General features: G+C 32.9%; 1 protein-coding gene across 1 annotated transcript; it reads right to left on the reverse strand.

Annotated features, from left to right (window-relative positions):
* Positions 1-8,249: 8,249 nt before the first annotated feature.
* On the reverse strand, positions 8,250-10,520 carry LOC116031448 (9-cis-epoxycarotenoid dioxygenase NCED2, chloroplastic-like). The gene has a single exon (XM_031273660.1). The coding sequence runs from the start codon at positions 10,259-10,261 to the stop codon at positions 8,501-8,503; it is 1,761 nt and encodes a 586-aa protein (XP_031129520.1). The 5' UTR covers positions 10,262-10,520; the 3' UTR covers positions 8,250-8,500.
* Between the last annotated feature and the right edge of the window lie 11,621 nt (positions 10,521-22,141).

Below are 22,141 nucleotides of genomic sequence, written 5' to 3' on the forward strand. Positions count from 1 at the left end.
TGGCTAGGCTTTTTAGATGAAAGATAGGTTTTTTAGATGAAAGATTGAAATTGATTATTAATTTTCTCCTAAAAGCTTAGTTTGTATATATATGGGACTATAAGTTGGTCCAATTGCCAACTTGGAGGCCCAAACATTTTCTGGGCCCAATAATCCAAGATAAGTACATGTTTCATAACACACTGTCAATCTCAACCAATTTGTTGTGAATTGTGATATATAGCTGCTGTTTGGCCGCCATTTGTCACCTGCAAAGTATGAGAATACCACTCCAGCTGACTTCGAACTGTCCATTAAAAAAAGTGAGTAATTAAATTGTCCAAAAATTATTAAGTTATTGCATTGTTGACAGGAAACGAAACATATACACGTCCAAATTCACTAATAAGACAACGTAGTTACATAGGGATCAAACTAAACTAACATTTTTACCAAATATAAGTTGGATGACAATATAACATGACACCTTATTATGGAACTATATATTATAGGGCTTGACTCCATTACGTGCTTCCATGGAAGTTGTGAATAAATACTAGCCATTAGAAATGAAAATAAGTCGGGTCAAACTTAGCTTTAGAAAATTAAGCCTGGACCATTAATTAAAATATAAGACTTGAGCCTGGGCCTAAGCTTGTAGTAGGCTTTTTTAAGGCTCAAACTTGAGCTTCAGTTAGGTTTAAAACTTTATATTCACAATTATAGAACTTTATATTCAGAATTATAGAACTCTATATTCATATTTTCATAATTTTATATTTAACAGTATATATAACATAATTTTTGAATCTATATAAAAAAAAATGTGAAATATAGAGTTCAAAAATTGTGAATATTGAGTAATGTAATTTTGTATATTGAGTTCTAAAATTGTGAATATAGAGTTCTAAAATTGTGAACATATAGTTCTTCCTCCGCTAGTATATTAATGTTCGGGTCCTGTTAGTAACATAGTTATTTCTATTTTTTTTTATTAGTCCTACAGTTTGTGACTTTGTGCTGTTTATTCTTTGAGCCGTCATTTTGAACCCCTAGGGCTTGGTACATACTTTATTGGGTCTCACGTCCCCCACAATAAGAGTGCTATTTTCTTATCGTTGTTTCGCATATCAATTCAATACCCAATTTATGGTGGATCAGATCCTGATAAAACCATCAACCCATTCCGACATGACTTCAATGCATGTGTCATCAATATGCTATTTTTTTTTTGAGTACTACCGACTCCGTTACAATGTAGTATCTGTTCATAGCTACTTTCTCAACCTAATGAAGCACAAAGAGTCAACAGTTACCTCCACTGAGGCTCGAACCCACTCCCATCAATATGCTACTTTTTTTTTTTTGAATACTACTAACTCTATTACAATGCAGTATCTGTTCATAACTACTTTCTCAACTTATTGAAGCACAAGAGTTAATATTGCCCCCACTGAGGCTCGAACCCACCACCTCCCGTATAAAGGGAAGGGTATCAATATGCTACTTAATTTCAAACAACTTGACTATCATGTGAGAAATTCAGCTAAGATATCGGTTCATTAGACTTCCATTTCGTTCGAAGAAAGAATAAGGCCGGTTTTCCACCATTTGGCTTTGTTGCTGCAATAATAGATGAGATCAGAATTGTGAATGTGGGTGGGGTGCATGGAAGCTTCCTAGAAGTTGCAATATAGTACGTACGTGTTGGGCGCATGCATTATATTGATCACGTACAAAAATCCAACATAATATATCTCACAAGGGAAACACCTCCATCCTCCCATTCCATTCCAGGCCACATCTTTTTCGATCTTCTAAATTATATTAGAGAAAGTGGCCTACTTGTAACATTATGAAACACGGATTGAAACAACGAGGTACAAAATTTTATAACATAAAATTCATAGAATAGCATTATGAAGCCAGTTGGATTGAAAAGACGATCGAGGTACATAATTCATATTTGTAAGGTACAAAATTTCATAACACAAGACACATACACATGTTATATATTTATTTATTTTTCAAATCTGCTTTAGCTACATAATTTGTGTTCATAGGCACAAAATTTCAGAATACAAGATACAAAAATTCATAACATAAACACAATTACTACTTTGTTACATGTACATAATTCATGCTTGTACATAATTTCATAATAATGCAACACACAAAAAGTCATAACACAAAACACAGAATTCATATTCGGCACATAATTTCATAATAATACAAGATACAAAAAGTCTAAACCATGTGAGATTTATAGTGCAGTGTGAATCCTAATTCATGATATTCCGATTGATGGTAACCCTTTCCTGTCGTCGGTTAGAGGGACACTTCATGCAAACGTATGGACTATATTCATTCTGCGCCAAAATTAAAGTAAAACAGTACACTTAGTACATACTGTTTGTTCAGTATGTGCATACGGAATGTCCTTTCCACCAAATCTTCAACCCCTCTCCTCCTCATTCTGTGGCTACCTTTACTACTAACTTTATGTTCGTGGGATAATAACCATCAAGTGCTTTCAGTCCAGAAAAAGTTTATGATGTTCACTTCCATTACAATTTGAGACTAAATTAGGCACTAGACAACTACATTAGTCCAATGAAAAATTTCGCTTAAAACTTATTTCCAGCAACTGACTGGAGTTTAGGGCTATAATATTCACTGATGTTATATATATATATATATATATATATATATATATATATATATATATTTTGTGTATGTTGTGAATAATTAATCGTCAAGATCATGATAATTTTTTTTATTAGATGGAGGTCAAAATTACTTGCAATGTCTCATAATCAAATATTTTCGATCAATAAGTTTGCTCCACTCCATTACAATTGTGACACTTAATTAGCTAGGTGACTATGCCTGTTAATTACTCTGTTAGGCATGTTGACAATTTTTTTTTAATTGATGTGATACATATTTCTATCAAAGATATATTGAATGTTTGTGACTAGTTATTGTCAAACTCATGAGATTTTCTTTTACTAGGGAGAATTAATTGCAATGTCATAATCAAGTTAAAATTTTATTTTCTGAATTTAATTATTTTTTTTGAAAAATGCTATTTTCTCTTCCAAACTTTTCTTCTTATGATGTGACTTTCATTCATTGAGTGTCAATGAATTGACTGATCCATTACTAATTTAAAAATAAATTAAGTTCCATATTCAGAGGGAAAGTTTTTAAGAGGAATATATTAAGGGTTTGTAGTATTGTTGTTTATTCTTTTACATATTTAATTTGCAAACGCATTGAACTTATGATGAAGATTGATTAGAGTTGAAATTGGTTGGACGTGTTGTTTCTTGAATATTTTTCTTATTATGGGGGTAGAATATTTTGTAATAATTCCTTTTCTTTTCTTTTTTTTCTTTTAGTTTTTCTTTAAACCTATTATCATATTTATTATTTAAAAATGAATTAATTTTTCTAAAAATTATCAACAACAATAATTGGTTGTCCGGCCTCGGCCTAAATATAAAGGGATAGTATACTTGTTAGGAAAATCAGTAGAGCTATATATACATCTATATATAGTCAATAATTTGATTATAAAATTAGTATGTGATTTATTTTTTGGTAAATCCATCAAGTCTTTCTCCGTCCGTTTTCGGGTCCACTTGCATTCGCTCAAGGAGGCAGAAATCGAACCTGGGTTCTCCCGAAATTCTTTCCCACAAAAAAGTTCACTTGCCAATTGAGTTACCCATTGAGTTAAATTTGGTAAATGAGTTTTAATTATATTATCTATTATATATATTTTTTATTATTCATAACTAGTTTCTAAACCTATTGAAACACAAAGAGTTAATACTGCCCTAACTGAGACTCGAATCCATGACCTAACTCTATTACAATGTAGTATATGTTCATAACTACTTTCTAAACCTATCAAAACACAAAGACTCGAATCCATGACTTAATCTGTTACAATGTAGTATATGTTCATAACTACTTTCTAAACCTATCGAAACACAAAGAGTCAATACTGCGTCCACAGGGGCTCAAACCCATAACCTCCTATTTGGGAGAACCACTTCGTGTCTAGTGGTAAATGGCTATTGAAATAAACTTTTTGATCCAAAAAATTGAATTTGAACAAGCTAAGCTATTTTACATAGCTTTTTGCTTTGACTTGTTAGAACAAATTATCAAATTTCTTTAATACCTTCACTTTTCTTATCAAATTATACGATCCACTCTCCTCAAAACTTTTTATTTTAACTCACTTATTTTTATTTTATTTTTAATTGTAATGTGTTTGTTTAAGAAAAATAGTGAAAATAATTTTTTTAAATTCTATTTAATTTTTATTTTTAGCATTATAAAAATAATTATTACTCCATAAAAGATTTTTCATTTATACGTAATTATTAATTATTAATTAATATTGTTATAAGACAAATTAATATTCTCAAAAATCATTTTATATGTTATCAACTAATTTTACTAAACACTCGTTTAAAAACAACTAATACTATCATTTGGTCAAACCAACTAATACAATTAGTTAAAAACTAACACAATTCGTGACAATTCGTTAACAACTAACAATTAACAGTTAATTAATTGCTAAACAAGGTCATTGTTTACTATGTCTATATATCCTTTTGATAGAACTAATTAAAATGGGGATAATCTAAGTAATTCTAAAAGCTAAAGTTAACTATGGAAATATAAGAGAGCAATTGCCTTGAATATTGATCATATGTATTGATCAGAATGTGTTAGTTGTCTCTTTAAGACAACAAGTACACTATATACATAAGTTTTTTTAACAAGATTAAGACAATAACTAATCGGTCCAGATACTAAAGAACAAAGAACTTAATAAAATGCATTGAGAGTTCCTTAATTTATGCAAAAAAATCCCATATACATCCTGCAGGTACATTGAACATGCCACTGGCTAATGAAAAAGATCTAAAGGGAACTGCAGGCCATGGCATCACACTACGATCTCAACAAACATTTCATGATGAGCTTCTTTTTATTATTATTATTATTATTATTATTATTATTATTATTATTATTATTATTTTGTAAGTGATGAGGAAACCCGCAGCGCCACACACTACCTGGGATATGCATTGAGTAAATCCCGCTTTGTAATCTTAGCCGACAAAAGACTACAAAGAAGTAAACCTGGTTAGGTTTCCCTCATATATAGTTAACTTGTAACGTTTTCCTTTAGTATTATTATTAATCCTAAGTACATATCTATGTGGTGCAAATGCTCATACACCATCTAGACCATCTAGACTCTAGAGTACTGAGAGAAGTGAGAGAAGTGAGAGAAATGCTGTTCACCTAGACCATCTAGACTCTAGAGTACTGAGAGAAGTGAGAGAAATGCTGTTCACGGTGATTTCACAGCAGCCCGAGAAACTCCCAAATTGTAAATTCCGCTTTGTAATCTTAATCGTCAAAGGACTACAAGGAAGTAAACCGGGCTAGGTTGCCTTCATATATAGTTAACTGACTCAAACCAATAAATTAAAGCTAATAAGCCGCTCCAACTAGAGCCGAATGAACTTGTAACATTTTAGTTACCAAGTCTAACAATTTGACCAACTTGATTAGGGTTATTCCATGCTGCGGCGAGCCTTTTATATACTTACACAAAGTGGACTGAAAACTCGTAGAATAGAATATCTAAAGAAAACACAATAATGATAAAGCTAAGGATCAATGTACATAGACTACTAACAAGCATTGTGTGTGTACCACTGTACCATGCCCACTTCGTGGTGTACGACATGCCTCTGCAGAAGCTGAAATATAATAATGCTTTGCTTTCTGATTCAATGGTTGTGAGGATCTATCCACCCTTTTCCAGCCTCCTGAGTTGTCCCTCTCAGTATGTATATATGAATTCATGAGTTTTTGACAACGTTTCTTGTATGCTAAGTCGTTTTTGCTTAACTGTTTCTCGTACATAAGCGCCTAACATCTTAGTACACTAGAAAACAGCAACAATTTATAATTCAGTGAGGAAGACAATGACACAACATGTATCAGAGAATCAATATCGAAAAACATACTACTAACAACCATTCCGTAGGTATATATATGCAAAAGATTCGATTAGGTTTTAGTTTGTTAAGGTGTTGATAGAAATTAAACACCTAATTATTTAGGTATAAGAATTATGTTTCATTCTTTTGATAATTTCTCGAGGCTATTATACTGTATTTATTACGTGGCAGTACATTTGTAATAGGCGGCCTATCGTGAAGGGTTGAGTGAAAGAAATTCCAACTGCTATGAGTTGAAGATTTTTTTGGAGTCGGGTGGGGGTGGGTTGGGGGGAGTTGTGGGTCAAGTAGGATATATCGCAAATTATACTGTGGACCATGATCAGACACTGCAGTTGTGTTGAACTGATATTGCAGTTGTGTTGAAAGAAAATTGCAGTTGCCTTGAACAGAGGCCGTTCATCCGTTCAACACAACTGTAGTATCAGTTCAACACAACTGCAGTTCCAGACAGATAAAACGACCTCTGTTCCGCGTAACTACAGTTCCCTTTCAACACAGCTGCAGTATCAGCCATGGCCCATGGTCCACGGTATAACGACTACGCTAAGGATATATTATATTGTGGAGTAATAACTATAGTAAGGTGGAGCTAAGAATTTCTTTTGAAAGGGCGGAAATTATTGTGGTAGGTTACTTGTAGTCATATATATATATATATATATATAAATTGTGAATTCATGTTGATCATTGATTTGAGAATGATCAACGATCGTAAAGCAAGATAATTTGGAAATAATATTGTGGCATTTGGATAATATCTCAAAAAAATCCAATCTAAGGATGGTGATATTCTTCGTCCTAAGCAGCTTGGAATATGAATTAATAATGCTCCATGTCTATCCTTATGTTCCATGTGTAATAAAAGAAATATATATAGCAGCAAAATATATAGAATGAAACTCATTGCTTAGCTGACTATATATATAATTGCTACATTTTATTTTCTTTACATCTCTTTAAGTTGACTACTCAACCTGATTACATATATCAAAGTTTTTAATCATGATTACAATGATTAAATATTGTAATATCATTCTAACGAAATAAAAATTGAATAAAACATAGGGGTTGTATTCAATCATAACTTTTAGACTCTTATTATTTTTTTTTAAATGAGATTTTAATATATTTTAAATGACTTCAATAGAATATTTCTAAATTTTTTTTTATAAACTTTGTAAGAAACGACTCATATCACACCCATTTATAAATTTTAGTACCTTTTTAGAAAAATAAGTAAAATCTAGATAGAATAATTACCTAATTAGATCAAATATTACTTATTTTATAAAGATTTTATAAAAATTTAGATAGTGCACTTTGCATGAAACTCTCCTTGTGAGCTTAGTCGATCAACAAAAAATCATAATGAGGTAAATTAGGTTAAGTTGTCTATAGCTAACCGAATGACTAGCTCAAACCAAAAAGACCAATAGATAATTTTCAAAAAGAATTGAACTTGAAACCTTGTAGTTACCAAGTCAAATGTTGGACTAAGTTGATTGGAGATTGCCCCACATATTGTCCTTTATGTCGTGATTTTAATTTGTTAATGTTAAATCTCATTCAAAGAATAAAAAATGCATGTCACGTTTTTATTTTGACACATGTTAAGTTAATAAATAAATGTATAGTAAGAGGTGAAATTCCATATATTATTTGTTAAAAAGATATACATGCAACTGTTTGGTCATGTACAGAATTTACAGAAACCAACTGAGCTGCAAACTGCAACCTAATACACCTAACTACAATAAGCTTCAATTCATGCGTGGTTCCTTAAAACTCCAAAACTAAATCACACAATAGAAAACACCTCCACTAATGCCACATTATATTTTTTTCGTTATGAGACAAAACTAATTCACTTCAACCTTAACGTTATACTTGACTTTGCAAGTTGTATGAAGTGATAGATCGAAATTAATATAGAGGATTGAGTCATACTTGTCCACAAAAGGCGAAATTTCTTTGTCCTCATAATTTTATACCCAGGTCCGACAAGATACCGAAAGAGTAAAACTCAATGACTCAACCACTAATTAAGTAGTACTCGCGACTGTTGCCCATTAGGAACCCAACACATTGCGTATCAATTGTTATACCATGGATTAGAGTTCATATTACATTGTGAACCTCAATACACAAATTTCGTACCTTTTGTTAACACATACTGTACTTAAAATTGATTGTTTCTGTACATGTAAACAAATAATTTGATAATTACTGACACATAATATGATAGTTACAAGTACAAAAACTGTAAACTCGAGATATATAATGTGTTAATTACATATACATATATAGAACCTAAACGTTATTTTTGGACCAGAGTCTATAATACAAGGTAAACGTTGGTCTATGTTATAATTTGCCATTTGGTATATCTTTCATTGTCGAGATTCGGTCCATAATCTATCGCCCAAGAACTAACAGGATACTAGGGAGATATGTCATACTTGATTTTGCAGGTCATATGAAGTGATAAAAGTCCCATGAAAGCCATAGGGCACTCTTGAAGGAAGCTTGACGGTGGCCAACAACTTCAAGTTAATGGCATTCACAATTTGCAGCTCAGATTTCCATGTCTTCTCATCATGCACAAATGACAGAATGTGTCCATCGTCTTCCTTTTCTGAATTCGAATTCCTGGGCAGGAAAAATGGCTCTCCTCCATATTTCCCATCTCCATACATAAATTTCTTCATTTCTCCGGTTGAGAGGTCCACTTTAGCCAAACCACAAACTTTAGGCCATGGCTCCGCAATCGCTAGATATGCATACCGGGTTTTCCGGCCCAGCCGGTTCCGGTTCACCATTCCGGCTTCTAAGTTCACCTGCTCTGTAATAATTGGCCTCTTCGTCGACTCCCCGGTTTTCAGATTTAGCCGGATTTCCGATAGAATGCTCTTCAGATTCTCCTCGCATTCGTTGAAAATCGAATCCGGCGGTGTCATGCACGACCCGATCACCACGATTTCGTCGGTTTCCGCCTCTTCCCACGCGTTCCAGAGGTGGAAACAGAAAGTTTCCGGCGATTCCACCCAGATGATATCCTCCGAGTTTTTAGCGGTTTTTTTTAGGATTCCGAACCGGGATTTCTTGTTCTTCTCGTATATCACGGAGGACCCGCCTCTGATCATTTCTTGGAGCTTGAAAACCACTTGCTGGTCCGGGATGATGACGTAATTTTCCGTGATCGCGAAGTCGTGAATCATCGTCGGAACGTCAAGTGGGATTTCCACGTCCGGGGATTTCTCCCCTGAGCTTTTAACGTTGAAGTATTTCAAGTAAGGCTTCTGAACGACGTCGTAGCTCAACGCGAAGAAGTCCCCGGATTCCGGGTCGACTTTGGGGTGAGCTATCATCGTGCCTTTGAGCTGATCGTTGAAATCGTATCTCCCGACGGTTTCGAGGTCGCCGGAAGGGTTAAATCGGATGTGATAAGGGAGATCATCTTCGGACATTGCGAGCAGTCTGCCGTTAAAATAGACCAGACCGGCGTTAGCCAGACCGGTTCCGCGGCTATGATCGACGAGCCCAAAGAGGCCGCGGGCGTAGAAGAGAAGTAGTCTTGCTAAACCGGAGTGGCCATGGAGTTCGCCGATGGCTTTGGGGAAAACCGGCCGGCCCAATCCTCTTTCTTGAACCAGCCGCTCGGTCTCCGTGAACCGGCAGCTGTAACTAACGGACCCGCCGTTAATTGTGACGGCGTGGACCATGCCGTCGCCGTCGAACAAGTGGTGGCCCGCCTTGGGCCGGAAGAGCGGGTTGGCGCCATTCCGGACGTAAACGCCGTTAATGCAGTCGGGGACGGCGCCGTCAACGGGGAGGTTGTGCCGTACCGGCTGTTCCGGAACTGGCGCGAAATTCCCGGCGATTTGGACGCCAGGGTCCCAAGTTTTCGGGAGCGGTCGTTGAAGCTCGCGTGAGACCAACGCGCCCTCCGCCGCGTCCAGCGCCGCCGCCGCCGCTCGCTGGAGGAGATTCCATTTGGGCTGCGACGGCGGCGGAGATTCCCCGTCCGGCAAGGGCTGTTCCGGTAAAGTAAGCACGGAAGAAGCCGCTTCGCAGTGAATCTTGACCCTCCTAGTGGGCTTTTTCATGGAGATTGACTTGAAGGGAAGGCCCAAATCAACCGGTGAAGAACAAAAAGAAGAAGAAAACCTTTGAGTAGCCCATGGATTGAAATTGGAAGGTGTTGCATATGCCATTTTGATTATCAAATTGATATATGAGTCAATTATTAACTCAATACTTCAATTAAATCAACAAGAAGTTTAAAGAGTAAAAAGTTTGACATTTCAATTACGAGAATCAACAACCAATTCAAGTGTTTTCGAAGAGTGGAAGAGAAAAATGAAGTTGAGTGAAAGAGAATAACAAAGTTTATATCTGAATCAGTTGATATTATCACTGATTAAGTATTTAGAGAGTGAACGAGACTAAAAGACTGAATTATGAATCAATAATCGAGTTGATATTTGAATCAATGAAGACAAGTGGGGAGGAAAGGGGAGTAGAGGGGGTTTATATAGAAATGGAAAATGGGGAAGAATATAGAGGGGAGAGGTCCAGACTCCAGAGGCTTAGGAGGCATCAAATGAAAACCACGTGGTGGATTGGTGCAAAGGGCACTTGTAAGGGATTAGGTTATCGTTGCTTTGCTTGCCAATGACAACATGAAACATGACATCAGCTTAACGAGGTTGTTCCTATCGAAACCTAGTCAACGTTTCGGTCCCGATTCCAACTTCCTTAACTCGAATTAAAATTGATATCGTATTGTATTATATTATTACAATACTTATAAGACTTTGATTCTTATAGAATCAAAATATGTTGGTCAAATATTATATATTGTATGTGCAAACGAAAGTGACCACAACATTTTTTATTATTGGCTTTCGGTATAGTAATCTTAAATCTCCAGGTCAGTTGTCTCACCTATTAGAGGTGTCTACAATTCAATGAGGAATTAGTCATTGTGTGGGACGGTGGAAACTCTAGGTACACTAAAAAAGAAAAATTATATTATTGTTAGAGATCGATAAATCTCGTTTTGTGACCCTAACTAGCAAATGGCCAGATGAGGTAACAAACCTAAACCAATTTAGGTTGCCTAAAACTGATCGACTCAAACCAAAAAGGCTAGCTAATAGATCGCTCTCATTGAGAATCAAACTTATAACCTTATAGTTACTAAATCAATCATCTAGTTAACTTGATTGGAGTTGTCCCTATTCGACTCATTTATTGGAATGAGGTTGGTCTATTTGATTACATGTTACTAGTAATATATAATGTGACATTTATTTTAAGTCTAAAAAAAGATTAATAATGTGACATTTCTTTTTTAATATAAAATAGCATGCATTGACCAATTAATTTGACCATGCTTGAAAGAGATAGGAGAGGAGGAATTGTCTTGGTAGTATGTAGAGGAAGAAAGGTTTGATTGCTTAACTTATTGTGTCTGAATAACTACTTTTATAAAGTATAGTTACACTTGTTTTACTTGAAAACAAAGAAATATTAATGAAAATTTTAAAGTGTAAGTTAATATTGTGCTGATTTGTATTAATTATAATTTTAAAAATGTATATGTTTATAATGAGTTCTGTAAAGATTAATATCATCATATTACTTCATATATTGTATTACTAGTATTATTATATTAAAATCATACTAAATATAAATCAATGTAGTGCTGATCATTATCTTAAAAATTTTAAAATAATTTTATTATTTTTGGTGGGAAAGGATGCACATGGATATGCAAGTGGTCCAGGGGAGGAGGAAGAAAGATTTTAAGGTTTGGTCGGCCTGCATGCCACTACTTCGAACATATTGATCGGTGATACGATGATAAATATTGGAACATATTAAAAGCTTGCATTTAATATTCATTCTTAGGTAGTATACTAAAAATAAACATGCAGTATATTAAAAATATATATACCAGTGGAAGAATTTTAGTGATTTTTTTAAAAAATAATGTTATTTTTTTCTCACGATTTATTTAGGACAAATTCTCCTATTAAACTGTTTTACAGATCATCATCTGTGAGACGTGTCGGGTTTTTGATAAATATTATATATATTTTTTTACATAACTATTACAACTTCATCATAAGTAACTCTTTAACTCTTAATATTATATTTTGATTTAAAAGTATTATATTTTTCATCAAAAGTATCATAATTTTCATCAATGATTAGTATTATATTTTTTTTCTCATAAGTAACTATTCAACTCTAAATATTACATTTTGATAAAATATACTTTTTCCTTCAAAAGTATTACATTTTTTCTTATAAGTAAAAAACAATTTATTATATTCTTGATTAATATTATATTTACAGCATAAGTATTGCATTTCTATCATGACCCGACCCATATCATATCGCAAATAAAGATGCACTAGCTATTTGCAATCAAAAGAAAATAACTGAATATTCTTAGTCCAATGAATTATTCATATGCACTAGCTATTTGCAATCATTATAGCATGAACCATGATCCACATTATTACAAGGTGAATCGTTAACATGCATGTTAATTTTTAGTAAATTGAATGTTCACTTTCAATATGCTAAAATTTTATCTTTAGTATATAATAAGTTATTGAATGTATGTTCATTTTAATATACTACCTGAAAAATGAACGTAACTTTAGTATACTAAAAATAAATATTAACCAGTCCAAACATGTAGCCCATAAAACACCAAAAATAATATTCATATTCTTGCATATAGTAATGTATAAATGAGAGTTAAATCAATTTTTTTTTAAACTTAAATATGTACTCTAATTCAATACCAACTCGACTATATGCATATTGATAATTCATATTATTACTCTAGAGTTATGACAATTTGATATAGTCATATAGTGGTTGAGCAAGCTACATTTGGTGTAAAATGAGAAATTTTTTAAAGACTAGATTTTAATTTTCCATACTCAAAGGCCACATATTATCATTTTCCATGGGAATATATATAGTGGGAGAAGTAATGGGCATTAGGGATAAGCCGATAAGGTCCTAGCTATATCTATATAGCTAGGTAGCTAGGTAGGATTGACTTACAAGTGTTGAGTTGAAACTAATGGCTTCAGCTTTAATTTTCACAACATGATGTCCATATGCATTCTATATCCTAAGTGGACATTATATTGATTATAAGAACCACCCCAACAATAGTCAACTCTCATGCCAATATCGTATGTATATATATATGCATGTAAATTAAACGTAAAACAAAATTGCCGGCCTCACCCTGCATATATTGGTTGTCCCCAACTTTCTAGTGAAAAGATTGAAAATAATGCCTCCCATCATATGTGTCATTGCCATTTGATGCTAGAAATAAAAAGTCCACATAATTGAAGTATTCCATTCTTGATGACAATAATGATAACTTTGAAGAGTTTCACTCACCTATTCTATTGTGTTGTGGTCACCATGTCAACATGACATTCTTCATGTAATAATAATGTACAAGTTACCATGGTGCCTAGCTATGCCATAGTGTAGTCAATAGTTTGTTGTAATTAAACAACTATTGGCATATGAATCCTTCCCCCTTTTTAGACAACATAAGCTATTTATTATATTAGGCAAATAAAAAAAATCTAGTCAAATTTTTAGTAACCCAATCGATTTTTGAGTATGATTTTCTAGGATAAATAATGTGTCTAGACAAGTATATATGGTGGACCGAGTCTCTATTGATGAATTGCTAGGCGGTGCTAAGAAGGTCGAGTCCAACATTATATCATGCATTGAAACGTGGTGCTGACTGCTAAACAACTATTGACATGTGAATATTCCCCGTTTTTACACAACATAAGCCATTTAAGTCAATTAAGCAAAAATTCCAGTACCCCGGTCCAACTTATTTTCGAGTATGATTTAATTTCTAGGCCGCCTAATAATGTCTTTAGAAAGTGTGGTGGACTAATAAGTCTCTACTGAACTATTGGGCGGGGGCTTGGAGGGCGCCGAGTGCAACATCCTACCATTGAAATGTGACGTTGACTGCTATACAAGTATAAGGAAATAAAGTCCATCTACTACATACTAACTATAACTTTTAGCTAGTATTGTATGTAGCAATAAGTACTTAATATGACAATTGGTATTAAAGCATATCATTCTATGCAATTGAAGCTAGGAGATGATTATTGAGCGGAGGCTTGAAATAACTTTTAACATAGTAGTAAATACTTGATCTTGACATGAACTATGTCTTCAAACCAAACTGGTTAACCCCTGGTAGGCGGATGCCAACATAATCGAGTCACACCTAATTGTACCGTCACACATTAATAAATTCAATTACATTTAATTACCAGGATAAAATACTTTATAAGATTAAACACAATTCTCAGAAAAGATGTAGGTGATTATTAACTCTAAATTGTGACATTGTATGGACTGTCCATGCAACATATGTTTGTGTGTGTGTGTGGACAAGAGGATTTGATCGAGTTTGGGTTTGTCCTGTCATTGTTTCTCCTGGGATATCTCAAGCAATGCAACTTGCACAATAACAAAATTATATATATATATATATATATATATATATATATATATATATATATATATAGGGTAGGGTTCCAATGAGATCACTTGTTTAGGTAAGATCATGAGATCAGATCTTGTGCATTCATGTAATATTTTTTAATGGTTTAGATTGATTGACACACACTCTGTTCGCACACATTTAATCACTGTTCGCACACACTTCAACTTGGAATCTTTATCAATCTAGACCATTAAAAAATTTTGCGATCAAATCTTGTACATCAATCTAAAAAACTTTAATGGTCTAGATTGTTTGACATACCCACTCCGTTCGCACACACTTAATCACTGTCGGCACACATTTAATCACCATTTGCACACATTTAATCATCGTTCGCACACATTTTATCACCATTCGCACACACTTCAACTTAGCTTCTTAAATCAATCTACACCATTAAATTATTAAATGGATGCACAAGATCTGATCTCACGATCTTACCTAAACAAGTGATCTCATACTATCCTAACTCTATATATATATATATATATATATATCATGTTGAGGTTCCTTAAGTTGTCCAATCATCTTTAATTTTTGCAACCAATAATGCAATGGACAAGCTAGGTGTCTTGTAGCCATAAAGGGAGGACATCCAAAGAAGTTTGAAACTGCTCGCTACTCCTTCAATCCACTTGATCAGAAATTTGACAATTCCAATCCATACACACTTAAATCCTATCTGAAATAATTGACCCTTCACCAATAAGATGTATATGCATGTTAGCTTTCGACTGGAAAATATAAATTAACAAAATGATGATGATTCTATTTAATTTGGTGGCTTTTATTATGGAGATAGTAGGCGATGGCCATCCCCGCCTAAAGTTTAGAGCTCATATATGTTTAAGCTAAACTTTGATAGAATTTAGGAATAACATTTGGGCGGCGCTAGTACATGAGACTAGGGGTGGGCAATTCGATTTGGTTTATCCGAATCAAACCAAATCAAACCGAACCGTACTGTACCGAACCGAATTAGTAATATACCAAAAAATCAAACGGTTCGGGATTCTTGTAAATTGAACGTTAATCGAACCGAATCGAATACCGTTAGGTTTTAATAATAATAATAACAATAATAATAAAGAAGTAAATCTAAGTCCCCTGGTGCCTATTCCGTCGTTCATTTCATAGCGGATGTTGGGAAGATTAGCAAAAATTAGCATTTCATAGCGGATGTTGAGGTATTAATTTATGTGGATTCAATTCTAATTTGGGTTAAGTTAAAGTCAATTTGGATTCTCCTATTTGACCTGAGCGATATGATTTTTACTCAATTCACACTATTGGATAGTGATTGCTGATTTTCCTCTTCACCATTAAAAAAAAAAAAAAAAAAAGTATAAAAGTTGCTTGTATTTATGGTAAACACATTACAATCATTATACACTAAAGTGTAGTACAGTGGTTTGGCCAGTAGTAATAAATTTCCAATTGTACTTAAATCAGTAGGTAAGATTAGGCTAATCTCTCAATTAAAATTAGGTATTGGTGGAAATTACGTTGTTGGAAGCAACATAAATTTCCATGGATCTAGGAGACAAAAATGTCAAAAAACTGAAATAAAATCATAGAGAAATTTTGCAATGTCAAATAATAAGATTAATGATATTGCAAGACCCTAGGGGAGTATTTAGATCAAAGTTGGGATTCAATTTTTTTTTTCCTTCAATATTGTAACTTTAATTTAAGTAAGATTAAGTATTGTGTAAGGTCGTCTCACGTGATACGTGTACTTTTTTTTAGTTAAAATATAACATTTTTCTCTACGTTCATAAAAAGTATTATATTTTAGCTAAAATCTATTTTGTGTCTCACGTTGAGACGGTGTCATAGATAACTTATTCTTTAAATAAAATCATATAAAACTGTTGAGTCGTTTATCCTCAACCATGACTTGTTTGTTTGGATCCAGAAGAATTCATAGTCTGCAAGAAACATATATAAAAGATATGTTGTTTGGTTTTCTAAGGTGAAAGTTAGGCTAGCACGTTTACTCCTCAAAGATTTTGTTTTTTGTTGGATGGTGCATGAACCCTAATTTTTAAGGAAACGACTAAAAAGACTTAATGCATGCCTTCCATATCATATTTTAGAGTGTGTTTGGTTCGCAGAGAATAATCAGAATCGGAACGAGATCAAATACTTGGTAATGATAATGAGTTTTGGTGAAAGTATTTTGCATGTTTGATAGTATGGTGAAATTGGAATGATTACCAATATTGATGTTTGGCAGTGTATGACCTTAATAATTATTGAATTGCCAGTATGCATCCTATTAATCAAACACATCGCAATGGTCTTTTTAATGTAGTTTATTTTTTTGTGTGATTTACAAGTTAATACACATAAATAATTATAGTTTATCCAATACGCACGTTACTTCAAGTAGTGGCGATTAAATTTCTCTCATCATTAAAAAACAAATTAAAGTAATGCAACATTTTATTTTTATTTTGGTTCCGTCTACCACTGGAAAATTTCAAAATTATTATATTTGACTCTTGATGACTTCGTGATTTCTGTCCACATATGTAGATGGAAAATCAAAACGTAATTATAACCCCTTTTTTCTAATTTTTTCCATCCCATTTCAAGTCTTCTTCTTTCTTTTTTTTTTTTTTTTTGGTCAAATTTGCTTTTCCCCCATTGTGCATCTTCCATCTCAACACAATCTTTACGTAACAAAGCCAACTACAATAAAAGATAGTAAACTATAATAACCATGGTCAAATGGCACCTGGTGTCCCGATTAATACTCCCATACGGATGATGGGAGTGGATTCGAGCCTTATTGGAGGGAATTGTTTGGATACTTTTATCTCAAATAATGAGACAAATTAAATATATACCTTTTACATTCATAAATAAATTAATAAATTATATAGATATTAGGTCACACTTGTGTGATATTGCCTCACGAATCTTATCCGTGAGATGGGGTGAGTCGATATGTAAATGTAATACTTATACTAGTAAATGTAATACTAATTAGAAATAAAGTGTTCATTATTTATATGTGAAAATATAATATTTTTGAAGAAAATATAATACTTTTACATTTTGATGTAAAAGTATTGCTTTTTTCATCAAATGTATTATATTTTTATTTATAATAATTATTATAAAGAAAAATATAATAATTTTGATGAAAAAAGTAATAATTTTATATCAAAATGTAAAAATATATATTTGATTTTTTTTCAAAACTATTACTACGTACATTTTTTCATAAAAGTAATAAACATTTTACTCATGGTGAATGTGAGGCGGTTGGAGTACTTTTGATCACAGTTCAGAAGTAGACTCCAAGAAAACAAAATTGTGGAAATTGTCAGAATTATTCTGGTCCAAATGCACGAACCAGACAATCATAAGCGTGCTTTATGTTAAACACAAAGTTGGAAACGTTAATTATCTCATCAGCAGATGTACTGGTCGACAATTATATGTAATTAGGCACGTAACTAATTATAAACTCATAATCTATTTTATTGTATACAAACTCCATACAGTCAATTCAAAGTCTTTGGGGATATCAGATTTAATATTTTAAGGCCCCAAAATAAAGCTTATCTAACGGCGAGTCTGTGCTCCACACAAAATTTAGGCTAACTTTATGATGGAATAATATGTCTTACCATTATTATTATTAATATTATTATTTTTAATAGTAATGGTATTAGTCAAAGCAAGAAGAAGTCCAGCAAGAAAGTAGGAAATGCTACGGGAAGTTGCAACTGCAAAGGAAAGACATTATTTAAAGGCTCAGGAAAAACAAGCAAAGGGCTCAGACTCATTCTCTCTTCTAAATAATCCTTCCCTTCCCTACCTTTTCATTCTTCTATTCCATGGCCATGGCTGCCCTTGTACATGTACTCCACCCAAACATAGTGAATTTCGGCTTGGCTTAGCCCAAAAAGGCTCGTGATTTTCACCGTTTTGGTTTCCATGTTAAATATCTTTTTGTTAATGTTATTGATTCTCTGCAATCACCTCATTATCATTTTCCCTTTATTAACTGTCTTTTTATTGGGTTTAATGATTCGGGATACCCCGGGTAATTAAATCCATCACTTTATTATGTTGTAAGTGAAATTTTTGTATAAATAAAATAGAAATAAATGTGGTAGAATATGTGGCACCTGATCTAGTGAGGCTCAACTTATTGCTCGTAGGGATGTCAACAGAGTGAACAGTACGAGGAGTATACCCTACTCCATCTTTGTCCCCGAAATCTCACCATGATCCCCATCCGGCCATCCCTGCTTGGGATGGAAAATTTTTCCCCATTCCCATCTCCGCGGGTAATTTTCACAGACAGGGAATCCCTATCCCGATCAAACTTTAAATAAATTAGTTTTTTTTTTTGTTGTTTAAATAATAGTCAAACTAGTATAATTTATAATATTTACGTAAAAAATTTAAATATCAAAATTTTAATCTTAGAATAGTCAAATCTTCATTAATTATCAATAACAATCAAACTGTCAAATATATTATTTAAATAGTTTTTATACAAAATATAACACATCCAATATCCAAATACAATACAACATATCTACAACCTTAATAATAATAATAATAATAATAATAATAATATTATTATTATTATTATTATTAAATGAGGATCAAAAAATAATTTTTTATCTACCAATTGAAGTGCATTTTTATTTTAGAAGATGATTAGTACCCCACTCTTACACACACCTATATACAAGAAGAGAAAGAATAACATACTCTGAAAGAACTAATCAAGTAAGTGAAACATGATTCTCATACCTAAAAATCACAAGTTTAATTATTGCTAAAAGTCTATTAATTGTGTCTATGACACATAATCTTTCTAGTGCGATAATCTCTTTAAGATATATAGCGACTATAGTCTATAGATTTTCCTCGTCATCAAAATACCGAAGTGCCATACAGCAGGTGCGCATTAGCAGTCAATGCCTTGGGTGGAAATTTTATGTTTCTTAAGCAAAAAAAAAAAAAAAAAAAAAACATTTATAGGACCCCCCAAAATTCCGTAACTCCTCCTGCAACTTGACCTGTACTCTGTAGTCTGTACTGCATTGAACTCTTTATCAGAATCCCACTTCTTCTTTGTTTTTCTTTTGCATAAAGGTGATGATAAGATTTGCAATTTTTAATTTATGTTAAATGAGGATAATGTATGTTGTGTACGATTTGAAACCGAATTCAATGATGAAGGCGTTTGAAACAGCAAGAGTGAGTGACCCTTTGAACTTGCAAAGGGTCAACCTAAGCCCTAGGGTGAAACTTATTCTAGGGCTAACCCACATACATGTGATTTTTTGCAAGTATTTCAACTGATGTGAGGTTGAAGAAAGAGATGTCCTAATTGGGGCTATTTTAGTTTGCATGTAAGGTATTCACTCTTTGTACTATAATAAGTTGAGAAAGTATATATGAACAAATATTGCATTGTAATAGAGTCAGTAGTATTCAAAATAAGGCATGAGCTTTTCATTATCTTTTTAATCTAGCTTATCAATGTTTTAAAATTTAACTTCAACGTACTACTAACTTTCAGGTTTCAATTAACTTTTCAAGTAAGTTTGTTAAACAAAACTTAAGTTTCTTAAGGATAAACTCTCTCTAAGACTCTAACGTACTTTTCGTATGAAAAAGAAGAGATAAAATAACAACAAATAAGAAATTTTTATATGATAACCAACCAACTAAAAATGTAATGTCTTATCTACATTTACACGTGATGTGTTCAATCTTAAAAGGGAAGAAGGAGAATAAATCAAAATTAGCTCCAAAATAGCCGCTCTCTGTTTTACTGAGCTTATTTAGGAGCTTATAACTTAAAATAAGCTAGTAATTTAAAATAAGAGTTTATTTTAATTTGAAAAGTAACTTTAGATAGCGTTTCAAAAATAAGCTAATAGCTTCCTAACTTTTTTTTTCCATCTTTATCTTTATTATATTTTAAATAAATGACATCTTTTACCCTTCCAAATTAAAACCCTTTTGACATTTTCTCTTTAATATGTTTAGTTGTAATTTCAATTTAACATTTGTGTTTTTGAACATTAATTTTTGTATGAACTAATTTTATGAATTATAACCCTTGGATGATGATGAGGGAATCTAATATGTGTACTAGGTAAATTCTATTTTTTATATCCACTCGGTCATTTTAGGGATATTTGCAATTGTCTTTGTTGGCTTTTCGATTTGTGCTATCAACCACGTTTCAACACAACTGGTTAAGAATCAAGAAAACAATTAAGGGAACTAAAAAATATTTGTTGTAGACTATTATTGCCTTGAGCAAGAAGGATTTCGAATCTCTTACAAGTGGATCATTTTATAATTTACAACTCAAAATCTAATTATGATACTTGACCCAAATTAATTAAGAAGGTAAATCCCACAAATCATATCATGTACATTCCAAAACTAATTACTTTTACTTTACTACTACAAATTTTTACAATCTCAACTCTTTTTGGATTTTTCCCAAAGGTGTCCCTCCACCTGACAGCCAAAGGACTAATCCTCCGCCCCAACGGTCAGCACACTAAGTAGACGAGGTGCTGAACCACCACGTCAACCATGTTGGTTTTTACAATGTCAACTCTGATTCAATAATAATGGTCTACCCAAAAAAATAAATAAATAAATAAATAATTAGTACATGTTTGTTTGGTCCAGCATAAAATATTTCAATCTCAATCTACTCTCCGTGGTCCGGTCAATTATATTATCCTTTAGATTTGAATAGAATAACGTACGTAATACACTGCATGGCTGATAGAGTGATAGTCAAGCTAATTAAGCAATCTGCATTCTTGCAGGTTCTTATATGTACATATATACATGTGTGTGTTCTATATTGTCATCTTGGAATTGAAGTGCATCCATTAGTTGAACAGAATGGCAGATCAGAAAGGTTCCTCTGATGAGATACACCGTATTGTGAACATTCAGTATGTAAATTGTAATTGGTCCACCGTATTGTGAACATTCAGTAGGTAAATTGTAATTGGTCTACCTTACAAGATAGACGCATGTCCATGGTATAACTATTGCATTCTAAGCATGCCTCATTACCATCTCTAATTGCAACCACTAAGCCCCTAACGCAAATTTTACTGTGGACCGCGTTTCACAAAGCATGGTAGTCCAAACATCGAAAGTAACTTTGTGCAAAGTAACTTTGTGTGTATAATATATTCAGTTTCATTTTATATAACTACAGTTTCATTCGATATTATACACTCAAATATGTGAAACTGTTATTCAGTTTCATTTTATATACACTATAATTTCATTACAACACAATTATAGTATCATTTTGATATAACTATTGGATAATATATAACGAGTACATTATGCTAACAATATATCATAACTCTACAAGTATAAGACTATAAGATAGTGAAGTGAACATCATTGTCATGAATTCATGGAATTGGAAAGATGCAAACTCATATGGCTTAGAATTTATTCTATCTCTCGA

Source organism: Ipomoea triloba, chromosome 10, assembly GCF_003576645.1.
Source record: "Ipomoea triloba cultivar NCNSP0323 chromosome 10, ASM357664v1".
NCBI lineage: Eukaryota > Viridiplantae > Streptophyta > Magnoliopsida > Solanales > Convolvulaceae > Ipomoea > Ipomoea triloba.